The 13,017-nt window shown below is 38.7% G+C and overlaps 1 protein-coding gene across 1 annotated transcript in view; it reads left to right on the top strand.

Moving 5' to 3' along the window:
* Positions 1 to 13,017, top strand: part of LOC132513658 (amine oxidase [flavin-containing] A) — a 76,846-nt gene that overhangs the window by 19,036 nt on the left and 44,793 nt on the right. Inside the window, exons 2-3 of the mRNA XM_060138168.1 lie at positions 159 to 253; positions 9,940 to 10,077. Coding sequence (XP_059994151.1) covers positions 159 to 253; positions 9,940 to 10,077 — 233 coding nt within the window. The remainder of the gene's footprint in view (positions 1 to 158; positions 254 to 9,939; positions 10,078 to 13,017) is intronic.

The raw sequence follows: 13,017 nt of genomic DNA, 5'->3' as shown, positions 1-13,017 counted from the left end.
TCATCACAGTGTGCTCAGAATTTATTAGCTAGCACAGTCAATGAATTGTGTCTGATACCTGCATTTATATTATATGTAGACCTGTTTAAATGTTGAATGTTTCACATGTAGGTGTTAATATGTTCCTCGACTTTGTTTTCCTTTTTTTTTCCTTTTAGGATTATCTGCCGCCAAACTCTTAGCAGAACATGAAGTTAATGTTTTGGTTTTAGAAGCCCGGGACAGAGTTGGAGGAAGAACATACACAGTGAGGGTAAATGATTTTAATACTTAATGTATAAAATCTCACACAAACTAGAGATGGGGGTCACTGGAAGTCACAGAGCTGGAGGAAATCTCAAGAGTTTATGCAGTTAAGCCGTTGGTCCTCCATAACCCTAAACTACTGCATTAAATAAGTATCTGTTCTTTTCAACAAGCACCCACCAAAGAGTGACAGCTTCTGACCTTCAGTAGCTTACATTCTAGTGAAGAAAACAAACGCGAACAAATAACTTCAATACAGCGTCATCATTTCCATACTAGAGACCTAAATAGAGTATATAGCGTCTCAGGTGAGGTTACGGTTGGGCTGGACTTGAAGTGACTGTACGTTCACCACACACACACACACACACACACACACACACACACACACACAGACAGACATACACACACAGTATTGGTTCCTTATTTATTTATCCAAGAATACACAACTTAAAAGAAGTGTGACCACAGTAAGCAGAGGCAAATGTAGCATATTTCTGTGTTGCTTTTTCCTTAGTCCTTGTTCCCTAAGAGGTGTGCTGCTCCGGTAGGGTCAGCTAGACATAAGGAAGCCCAGTTCTTGCTACATCACTGCCTTTTTATACTTGGGCTTACATCACCGTTTTGGAACAATGCATGCTAACTGGTGTTTACTACTATTTGAAGAAATGGTTGCAGGATGTTGAAATCTGGAACTGATGAAAGTACACAGGGAAGGAGGTAAGGTAGAAAGGAAGTACGGACAAAGATGGAAGTTTGGGGAACATTAAGATTTAAAGGGGGTGCAGAGGCAGAGGAGCCAGAGAGAAGCAGTGGAGGCTGGGGAGGAAGACCAGATTAGGGCAGTGCCATGAAAATCAGCAGAGGAAAGAGAAGGGGTGATACATCGAATCAGATGCCAGGCGCATTTGACACAGGATGAAGGCTGAGTAGGGGCCCTTGTGTTTGGCATTTAGAAGGTCACTAATGAGCCCCCTTGCTAGAGCACAGAAACAGAGCGCTAAAGGCTGGAGATTGGCAGTAAGGACAAAACCAGACTGTTGAAGTGACTGGAAGGAGAGGAAGCCTCTATCTAATTAGGAGATGTGTCAGATTTATAACAGAATGGCTTATGCAGTGATAATAACAATGGGTTAAGCAATACAAACATTCAGTTATTTTACATAAGAAGAAGTCTGGTGGTAGGTAGTCCAGCCTGGGGCCGGGGTTCAGCTTTGTCATCGAATCTTTAGGCTCTTTCTGTCTTTCTGCTCAGCCATTCTTTTCCTGTTGGCTTATTGCCTAATGGTAACCAGATGGCTGCAGCATCTGTCAGCATCAAGTTCTCATTCAAGGCAGGAAAGAGCGTGAAGAGGCGGCCCCAGTCTTATCTGCAACAAAGCCTTTCCTTTACCAGAAGACCCCAGCAGACATTTGCTTTATAGTCTCATTGGCTAGGTTCGGGGCACACAGCCACCCTGAGCTGCTAGGGAGCCTGGGAAAGCAAGTCTTTAACATTTCCAGGCTGCATAATAGAAGCAGGCATGGGAAAGGGGGAATATAAATGGATATGAAATAGCCAACCAACATCTGAACTAGGATATTGTACCAGCCGTTTCAGTCATACCAAGCCAAGCTCCCCTTCTGTCATTCGCTTTCTGCCTTTTTAGATGTACAGGGATGTATCATAAGCCTATTTTTACCTTGCTCAGCTCTAAGAGTACCCTACAGCCTTGCTACTCAAAGTAACCTGTGGGCCAGCAGCCTCGGAATCACTCTGGAACTTGATAGAAATGCAGAATCTCAGGTCCTGTCCCAGACCTGCTGAATCTGACTCTGCATTTTGGTAAGATCCGTAGGGGATGCTACAGAAGTGCTGCTCTTTGGTGTGTGCTCGCTTGCTTTAAATTAATGTGAATCCAGATTAATTGCATTTGGAGAATTTGAGTACCTCCTCAGATGTAGTCCTCTGAGAGGCTATTGGTCTGGGAGTGAGGAGACTGGGATTCTGGCCCCTGTACTAGCCCGACACACTGTCATACCTTGGGTAAGTACTATTAGCACTTTCCATGTCACTTTTCTCATCTGGGCAGTGAGATATAATCTAAATGTACTTGAAGCTCCCTCCAACTTCAAGTTCTAATTGAAGGCAATGTGTTGTAGTGCAAAAGAAAGATTGCATATTCTGCCTGTACCAGCTTGTTACATATGATTCTCCTGTCATTTTCTGAAAAACATTCCTTTATTTTGGAGATAGGTATTAAGTTGTCCCTTTGCCCTACTTTTCTTATCTCTAAAACCTTTTGGTTATTAAATAGGAGCATCCGTCGTGTTACGGATTTTTCAGTTAAGAACAAGTTTCTTTGTACAAGGGAAATGAGAATTCCAACATGCTTATCCCCATCTATGTTATTGTCCCAGGCTGCTTTTTCATGCTACATCATTTATATATGTCAGCACCATACAGGAACTATTGCGTATTAGGCATCATATTAAAATTCCCTTTAGGTATGTGAGAGAGGAACTCTGAAATGCTTAGAAAGTAGGACTTGACATCTATAAGATTTCAAATAAATAGAAGGGAAAAAGGGGGGGCTTTACAAAGCAGGGACAGAAATGGTATTTAATCAGAAACTGAATTTAATATTCTTACAGTTGCTTCTACTAGCACAATCAATTAGGATTTAGGGAGGAGATGCCATAAAAATTACTCTGGATCTTTAAGTATCGAAATGCCAAATTTGATATTGTCACCTGGCAACTGTTCAGATAGATCTTCTATTTGTTCAGAACTTCCCAATTTTTCCTAGTGTGATTCCCCCATAATTTTTCAGGACCAAATTAATTAAGTTGAAATGCCTGCAAGGCTACCACAGGGTTGGTGTATTTGTTTCCTAATATAGTTGTGTGTTTGTGGCCTCTTCAAAGGCTGAATAATGAGATCAAATGCAAGATCCTAAAGACTGAGGGGCAACATAGCAGAATATGGTATTACAGTTCCAGTATCTTCATGCTGAATCTGGGGCACCTCCTTTCAAATGTTTCGACTTTGTAAAGAAGCATTCTGTAAAACGCCTCATGCTTTTTACTACTTCACTTAGGATTATTTACTTTAAATAGTGTCTGTGTTCTAAAGACATCTTTTTTGGAAACTCCCAAGAATTCGGTTACTGTCTTTGTTAAATTTTATTGGAATACTGACTTCAGTTTTGCGCTTCCTGTCTTAAAAAGGATGTTGGAGACTAGAGAAGGTTTGGAGCACAACACCAATAGTTAGTAAAAGGGAAAGTTAGGATTATATGAGGGACAGATGAAAGAAGTCAAAGGAACAGATCACTTCTGGCATTATGGCAGAGTGGAAGCCTGATTGACTCTCCCTCTTAAAATAAAATGCTGAATAAAATATACTGTGCTGCCCTGAAGTTAGAAGTTTGCAGATCTCCTGGATGTTGAACAGACATCTCAAATTTCACACATCCAAACTGAATTTCTTTTCTTCTTCATCAAGAACGCTATTCTAGGGACTTCCCTGGTGGTCCAGTGGTTAAGACTCTGCACTTCCACTGCAGGGGGCATGGGTTCGATCCCTGGTCGGGGAACTAAGATCCCACATGCCGTGTGCCATGGCCTAAATAAATAAATAAATAAAATAAAAATTAAAAGCTTATTCCCCCGCACAAGAAACCATGAACAAAATGAAAGGCAGCCAACCAGTATGGTAGATAATATTTGGAAACCATCTATCTGATAAGGGGTTAATAACAAATTATAAGGAACTCATACAACTCAATAGCAAAATAAAACAAAAGAAACAGGGGCTTCCCTGGTGGCGCAGTGGTTAAGAATCTGCCTGCCAATGCAGGGAACATGAGTTCGAGCCCTGGCCCAGGAAGATCCCACATGCCGTGCAGAGCAACTATGCCTGTGTGCCACGACTACTGAGCCTGCGCTCTAGAGCCCACGAGCCACAACTACTGAGCCTGCATGCCTAGAGCCTGTGTTCTGCAACAAGAGAAGCCACCACAGTGAGAAGCCCACGCACCACAACGAAGAGTAGCCCCCTCCCGCCGCAACTAGAGAAAGCCCGTGTGCAGCAAAGAAGACCCAACACAGCCAAAAATAAACAAATAAATTTATATTTAAAAAAAGAAACAAACAAATCCAATAAACTGATTAAAAAAAAAAAAAGAACACTATTCCAGCAGCCTTCCCGGTAAAGGAGGATGGCAACTCCCAAAAACACTCGGAGTCATGTTCAACACTGTGAGACCCCACATTCATTCTGTCAGGAAATTCTTTTGGCTCTGCCTTCAAAATATACCCAGAATTCAACCCTTCCCTCCACTTCCGTGGCGCCCAGCTGTGGGACCCACCATGATCTCTAGGGCAGATTATTGCAACAGCCTCTTAAATAATTTCCCTGCTTTTTACCCTTGTCCCTTATAATCTAGCCTTAGTGCGACAGCCAGAATGAGCCTTTCAAACCTAAGTCAGATCTTGGCACTTCTGTGCTCAAAACCTTTCAAAGGCTGCCCTTCTCACTCAGAGTAAAAGCCAGTGTCCTTTCAATGTCTTGTGACGCGTACCATGATCTGCCCCCTTCCCCCCCACCCCCGCCCTGCAACTTCTCTACTCTCATCTCCAGTTCTCTTTTCCTTGCTCACTCTGTTCCAGACACATTGGCCTGTGTTCTTTGAACACACCAGGCAGATTTCTCCCTTAGAATCTTTGCAGTGGCTCTTTCTTCTGCCAGAAACGCTCTTGTCCCAAATATGCACATGGATAACTCCCACACCTCCTTCAAGTCTTTTACGCAAATATCACCTTTTCTCAGAGGCCTACATGTCCCTTGTATTTGAAGCTGAAATCTTTCCTTCTCTCCTCTGCAGTTTCAATCTGCCCTGTCCTTCTCTAGTTGTTTTTTTTTCTTTTTCACTGTTGTTATCAACTTCTAAGATACTTATTTATTATGTTTGTGGTTCATTTTCTGTCTCTTCCTACTAAACGAAAGCCCCTTGAGAGCAGGGATTTTTATTTTGTTCACTGATGTAACAGAAGTTTCTTGAACAGTACCTGGCACCTTGTAGGCACTCAAGATATAGTTGTTGAATGAACTAATGAATCCCCAAAGCAAAGTAAAAACATGAAGCCTAGGGATTAAATGAGCTCAAAATTTGACTTTCACCTTGAATGTCTGCTGAACCCTGAAGACTCTGCAATTCCACTGTGATGGCTGTATGGCATGCAGGGAACAGGAAATAAAATCCAGAACCTGGGAATTTAATAGGAAACACTCCAAATTGGAATCCCCTGTGCTATGCTCTGTACATGAAAGTGAAAGAGAAATAAACCTTACCCTTCTAAAAGGGAGAAAAATAAAGCTTGCCTTCATCCATGGCTTCAATCTAAATTTACACTACCTATATGGTGTGAAAAACCTTGGACAGAATATTTAAAGTGCCAAGGTGGCTGGCAGAAATAGACTCAAATCATTTCCACCCAGGCCTCAAATAACTTACACAGAAAAAGTTCTAAGGAAAATCAGCAACTCATAGTCAAAAGTGACAGCATACAAGGAAACAAGGCACTAAAGGAGAATAAATAGAAAAAATGATCCAGAAAGATTTTGCAATAGTTGAAGTATACACAGAATAAAAAATTACTGTAGCATGTTTTAAAGAAAAGACGTGCTTAAAATTAGCAGCAGGGAAAAGAAACTTAAAAAAATGATCAAGTAGTTTAAAAATAATTTCTAGAAATGAAAATGTACTGATTAAAATGAAAAAACTCAGGGACAGATTAAACAGTGTATTAGACATAGCTGAAGTGAATGAGTGAACTAGATCAGAAGGAATTATCTATAATGCAGTTCAGAGATAAAGATTGGAAAATACGTTATGTGGGGCAAGGGCAGGAGCAACTAAGACATGAAAGATAGTGTTATGATGGTATGAAAAAATAATGGCTGAGGATTTTCCAGCATTGTTGGAAGATACCAGGAAACCTAACAAGTCCACAGCATGAAAAAGGAAAAGAAATTCTCACCCGCACACAGAAGCTGCAGTATACCAAAGAAAAGAGATCTTAAAAAAATTCCTTTAAGTCTAAAAGTAATTTTTTTAAAAAAAGAGAAAGACAAATTACACATACTCTGAAAAAAATTAATAATTAGACTTATTGATTGCTGTTGAGTGACCCTTCAACAGCAAAAATAGATGCCAGAAGATAAACAATATCTTCACTGTTCTGAGAGAGAAAGAGAAAATAACCAGAATTTGTTACTTGCTAGAACTATCTTTTTATCAGACTGACAAAAATAGAGAGTTTAGGACCCAGATTAGAGGAAATTATAAAGGCTGTGTTTTAAGAAGAAGGAAAATGATAACAAATTAAAGGTGTGAAATTTAAGAGGAGACAATGAGCAAAGATACTGGTAAATATTTAAATAAAATTCAGCAACATCAGCAGAATAAAACAAAATAACGTCAAATTTGTTGGGAGACAAATAAACCTGAAGTAAGGTACTTTTATGGTTTACAGATTAGAAGAAGGTTGATCACAGTTGATGCATGAAGGTTTTGTATTTTTCAATAGAAAGATAATATATTGATAAACTTTAGAATATATTAAGTATGCATGTTAATATAGCTAGAAAAAAAAATAGGCCTGACAGTATAACTTCCAAACAAGTAGAAGAAAAACTTAAAACAAAAGGAAGAAAACCCTTAATCCAAAAGAAGAAATCAGGCATAAAACTGTTAAAGTGGGACAAATGGAAAGCCATAATAAAATAAGTAAAGTTAAGACATTTTAAAAGAAATAATAATATAAATGGGCTAAACTTCTCAGTTAAAAGGGGGGAAATGTCAGAATAAAGAAAACTCTAACCGAAGGATAGAAAAAGAGATAGTATACAAATACTAATCTAAGCTATTTTACCTATATTAATATCAGACAAAATAAGGTTTAAACAAAAAAATGTTTCATTGAATTAAGTTTCAATACATAGTGATAAAAGACCCAGAAGACCGAACAATTCTAAACCTGTATATACTGAATAATGTAGCCTCAAAATATAAAGCAAAAATTGACAGGAATCAAAGATAAATGCCCAATAGTGTAGGGGATTTTTAACATACTTTTCTAAGTCAATAATAAATGAAGCAAACAAAGGCTGAGCACAATTAATCTTTTTCTAATGGACATATATAAAACATGCATATTACTTACCAGAAGACTATGTTCTTTTCATGCAGAAATGGAAAATCTTTGAAAATCAACCATGTGCTAGGTCATAAAGTAAGTCTCAAGGATTGATATCATATAATCCATATTCTTTGACCACAATGCAGTTATGACAGAAAGATAACTAAAAAAATTCCAGTTGTAGAAATTAAAACATGACAAAACTTTTAGAAACATAGATCTAGACAGAAATTGTAATGGAAATTTGAAAATACTTAAAACCGCACAATAATGGAAACACTAAAATAAAGTTGTGGATGTAGCTAAAACCATATTAGAGGAAGATTCATAGCCTAAAGTTTTGTATTAGAAAAGAACAAAAGGCTCAATATGAATAAGCTAAGCATGCAAGGAATTAGAAAATTAAGAGTATAAAAAATCCAAAAAAGAGGAAAAAAGAGCATAAATCAATGGTATAGAAAATACTCAATAAAGATGATCAATGAAACAAAGGTTGATTCTTTGAAGAGTCCTATTAAAACTAGACAAGTGTCTGATAAGATTTTTCAAGGAAAAGGAAAAAGAGACATCTCTAAACGATAAAAGGGATGAAAATGAAGATATAACTACTGATACAATAAACAATAAATAAATGAAAAGAAGAGGTCATGAACTTTAAAGCAATAGTTTTGAAACATATGAAATGTATATATGATGAGAAAATATAATTTAAGAATAGAAAGAAATTTAAGAAATAGAAAACGTGAGTAGTGCTTTAACCAGAAAATAAATTGAACCTGTAATTTAAATTTTTCCCACAATGAAAACACTAAGCCTAGATAGCACTACAGGTGTGTTCTACCTAATGTTCAAAGAAGAGATTATTCTATTTATATACGAACGCCTTCTAGAGAATAGAAGGAAGTATGATTTCTAACTCATGAGTTTAACAGTACTGTAATACAAGAAAACAGACAAGGGCTGGAGAAGAAAGGAGAATCATGGGGCAATCTCAGTCTCACTTATAAACACAGATATAAAAATTCTAAACAAAATGTTAGCAAAGCATATCTTGCAATGGAAAGATAATATCAGGTTATATTACCCCAGGAAGGCAAGGTTGCATAATTCTAGACAATCGATTTTCTGGAAATAACAGATTAGGTAAATTATCCCAACCCTCCCACTACATATAAGGAGACTAGACAAATTGCACTGTGTACACACACACACACACACACACACACACACACACACACACACCCCTTCAAAGCATCAGAGAGCTAACAAGATAGTGAAGAATCACTAGACCAACGTCCAGAAAACATTGACCTGCTTTTTCCCCTGGGGGTGGAGAGGTGAGAGTTTGCTGACCACTGAAGAAGCAAGTGAGAGACTGAGAAGTACTTTTCAAAAGTCTTACAAAGCTAGGGCAACTGAAGGTCAAGTCCAGAGCCCACCAAAGTATGTGTATATGGAGGGATGTGTTGGTAAACTCCTTGTGCTTTGGGTTGGACTGCGTCCTAGCGCTAAGGGTGAACAGCAAAAGGACTAGGCCACGTTGCATTTCAACCTGCCTTCAAATTGTCTCAGGCACACAAAATGCAATAAAGTTATCTAGTATTGTTAGCGTCCCCAGATGCTGGGCAGAAGCAGACATAAATCCTCTCTGAGAAAGATATAATCCTCCCAGGATTCAGATAATTTCTATATTTTCTCAAATTCAGTCAGTGGGACACAATAAAAAATAATCAGGCAAACAAGGAGAAATGGCAACGCGAATTAGAATTGGTATAAACAACAAAATAGAAACAGACCCATAAGAAGTTATTACAAACACATGGAGGAATTATTACTCACCAATGCACAATTTTATTTTATTTATTAATTTTTTTTTTTACAATTTATTGATTAAACCATGGGGAAATGTGTTACTAAAAAAGCTGGGGAAAATGGAAAAGTGCACTTAAGAAGAGGAAAGTAAATTTTGGTTTATGGAGGAAGGTTTGCATATTTATAAAATATTTTTTAGGTGTATGAATCTTTTCATACCTTTTGGTACTCTTTTCCTATGATGCATTCTTCCCTGCAAGTGTTTTAAAATGGAATCAGGAGCCCACCAGTGTGGGCTGATTGAAGATTTCATCTGCTGGAAATCAGAGAATTAGGTCTAATAAAACTCTGGGTGACCCTTCCAGCAACAACCCCAAAGAAAAGCATAGAAAATAAAGCTAAATGCTTTGAAAAGGATCTAGATCGGCAGGGCGTACTACAGTGTTCTTTATTGTTTATGCGTGTTATTGCTGAATCAGCCTCACCAGTAACTCAGCAAATGGGACTGCTTAATGATGAGTGTACTATAGGGTTGGAGTAGAGTAGAAAGATTTGCTATTTTCAGTGGCACTTTATAAGAGAGATGTAAGGCACATTTAAATTGTAAAAAATAAACAGGGTTATTTTTTATAAGGCATAGAAACATGTTTTAGAGTTCTAACTGAAGTCTTCTGGACACTTTTTCTGTTTCTACAGAACCAACATGTTGATTACGTAGACGTTGGCGGGGCTTATGTGGGACCAACCCAGAACAGGATCTTACGGTTATCTAAGGAACTGGGTTTAGAAACTTACAAAGTGAACGTAAATGAGCGTCTTGTTCAATATGTCAAGGTAAGCCTGATGTTTTACTCAACTGACCAATAGGGGAGCATTTTATTTGGGAAAGCATTTGGTTTTGCTTTCAGTTGTTTTTTCTCAAAGCAATCATAAAAGTGGGTTCTCAGCTTTAAAGTAGTACTCTGCCTTTCTTTTCTTCTTTTTAAAAAATCCCTGCGGACTCCTGGAATCACTGCAAGTGGTCATGCTTCAGCTTGGTTCTCCTCCACCTCACCCACTGTGGCCCTTGAAGGCTACACTCCTTCCTTCCCCTCCCTCTGGAGGTGGGGGAGACACCAGAAATAGACCACACACACACACACACACACACACACACACACACACACACACACACACACACACACACACACACACACACACACACAGCCCAGGCAGCCCCTGAGGCACCTAAGACTTTGAATGGGTCATTCATCCTCATCCTTACCTGACATTTCTTTGCACACTTTGATAATTTTCTCTGCACCTAGCCATGACTCTTGGGAAGTCTAGCTCAGTTATGCAGTTTCCTACTGTTTAAACAAGAGATTGTTTAAACTCTAAGTGCTGATATCCACTCAAGAAACAGCAGCTGTTGCCCATGTTATTCTTTCTTACTGAAGCCAAACATGGAGCAGCTGGAGTCTGGAAATGTGCCTTGAGAAATCAAGTTTCCGATCTGACATTGTAGCCCATTTCCTGGAACTAGAGTCATCAGGACAGGGGTTATTTACTCATTCTAATGACAGGATTCCCACACCAGTAACCACATCACTTCTCAACAGACACATTTAAGCCTCCACTCCACCGCAGCAATCATGTGGGTCTGGCATCTTCAGGGCCTTTCGGAGCAGGGAGTGAAGGATACTTGAAGTATATGCACACCGATGTTCAATCAGGGAGATCAGGAATCTTGGGAAACTCTGATAGCTGATCTGGGTTGGTTTGGGATGCTTGGGAAAGTCTGGCAGTGAGACACATGAAAAAACAAACCAGTAGCCTTTAGAAAAACTAGGTTCAGAGGTCAAGGGAGAAAAGAAGAAACTACAAAAGAATTATACAAAGTGTTTATGAATGCTGGCTTCAACAGGCCATGATCAAAAAGGAAAAACTCCTTTGCTTCCCCACTTTGTCATCTCTGCACGGCATGTTGTTTACCCAGACTAGTAAGTGATAACAAAGGTAAGAGTAATAGCAACTAACCTTTATGGAGCACTTTTACCTGTATTATCATATTTAATGTAGGGAGAGAAACCAAATCCTTTGCACTCAACTGCTAGTTAAACAGTCATATAAATTCACTGTCTAGTCCAACTGGGAAGCATATGAGTCTGATGATTATCCTGGAATCTGAGCAAACTTATGCTCTACTTTACAGAGGAGAAAACTGAGGTTCAGTGAGGTAAAGTGACTTGAACAAAGGTATAAAACTAGTAATGGTCTGCTTACCCCCTGAGCATACGCTCTTCATGAATTTTAGGATTTACTTACAAATAAGCACATATTTAAGATGCTAAACACTGTTCTTTTCATTTAACACAATCTCATCTAATAAAAAGATGAAGAATAGAAATACTATTAGGGAATTCCCTGGCGGTCCAGTGGTTAGGACTTGGTGGTTTCACTGCCGTGGCCCAGGTTTGATCCCTGGTTGCAGAAGTAAGATCCCGCAAGCCGCGCGGTGCAGCAAATAAATAAATACTTACCATTAAACCGTCCTCTCACATACTTTACCCTGCCAAGGAACACATATTTTCACCCAAGGTAGACAGCAAAGTTAAGGTAAAAAACTAGTGCATCAGTTAGAGATTAATTTATTTTATCTGAATAAGTGCCTTTCTTTTAGTGTTTCTAATAAATCATATCATTTCTGCAATGAGAAATACTCAGGGTAGTGGATGTTTTTATAATGACCAGGAAACTAGAAAGTGAGGAGGCCAGATTAGGGAAAAAGCAGAAAGATATTCATCTAACTATTCCAGGTAAGACTGATGATAAACTGTATAGCAAAAAATAATTCCACTTACTTAAAAATATCTCAACTCTCACTGTTCTGTTCGCTTCTAGGGAAGAAAAGGCATTTTCCCCCTGGCATGATAGTGGATTGGGTTAATAGTGCAAATTGTTTTTGTGACACTTTCTGCATCAGCTCTCGTGACAACCCCAGCTTCTGTAATCTAATACAGTGTATTCTTTTCTGTAAATAACACTGAAATGAAGTGGGTGAATCACTGGAACATTGCCACTGTCTAGTTAAACCAAGCCTTATTCTTTATGATCCAGATTGCTTCAGGTCTTAAATTTTCCTGATGTGCAGCCTTAAAGAATGCTTCCATTGTTTCTTCTGTCAGCAGGCTGTAGTGCATCCAGTTTCAGCCTACTCTAGGATGATTTTTAGTGTTCACCAGAGAACTATTCTTGACCTTTGCTAGATTGTGTTTACAGCGCAAGTTTTGACATGACTATGTGGCGTTCCAAGCCTGAGCCTCAGAAGCACTGGGGACCGATGTCAGGTGGTGTTTTCCAACCTGTCCCTTCCCCCAGAGACTAAGTCTATCTGCTTCATTCTTAGAAGGTTCATATGGTTATGCTAAATTCATTCACTGTTTCAGTAAGTCGTTACTGGACCATCAACTCTGTACCAGATATTGTTGTAGGCTGGAAATACAGTGGTGGATACATGATCCAAGTTTCTGCTCACATGGAGCTTGCCATCTCAAGGGAGGAGATCAGTAAATAAATAATATTCGCTAACATTTCTGCCTTTATCCTTCATGGATCTTGTGAATAGAATCTCTATTCTAATTCTGGTTTAGTAGATCCTGATTCTCATGTAATAGGGTTCTTGACTGGTTCCTACAGTGAGCAGGTTTTATGAATGTTGTGAATTCAATATGGCTTTATTTCGGAGACTACATCTGATTTGTGAAGTTAATATAAATTAATCATGTCTTTAAC

The sequence above is a fragment of the Lagenorhynchus albirostris genome, chromosome X (assembly GCF_949774975.1).
Source record: "Lagenorhynchus albirostris chromosome X, mLagAlb1.1, whole genome shotgun sequence".
NCBI classification, from domain to species: Eukaryota; Metazoa; Chordata; class Mammalia; order Artiodactyla; family Delphinidae; genus Lagenorhynchus; species Lagenorhynchus albirostris.
Note: the sequence above shows the minus strand (reverse complement) of the source record. Positions and strands in the feature narration are given on the sequence as shown.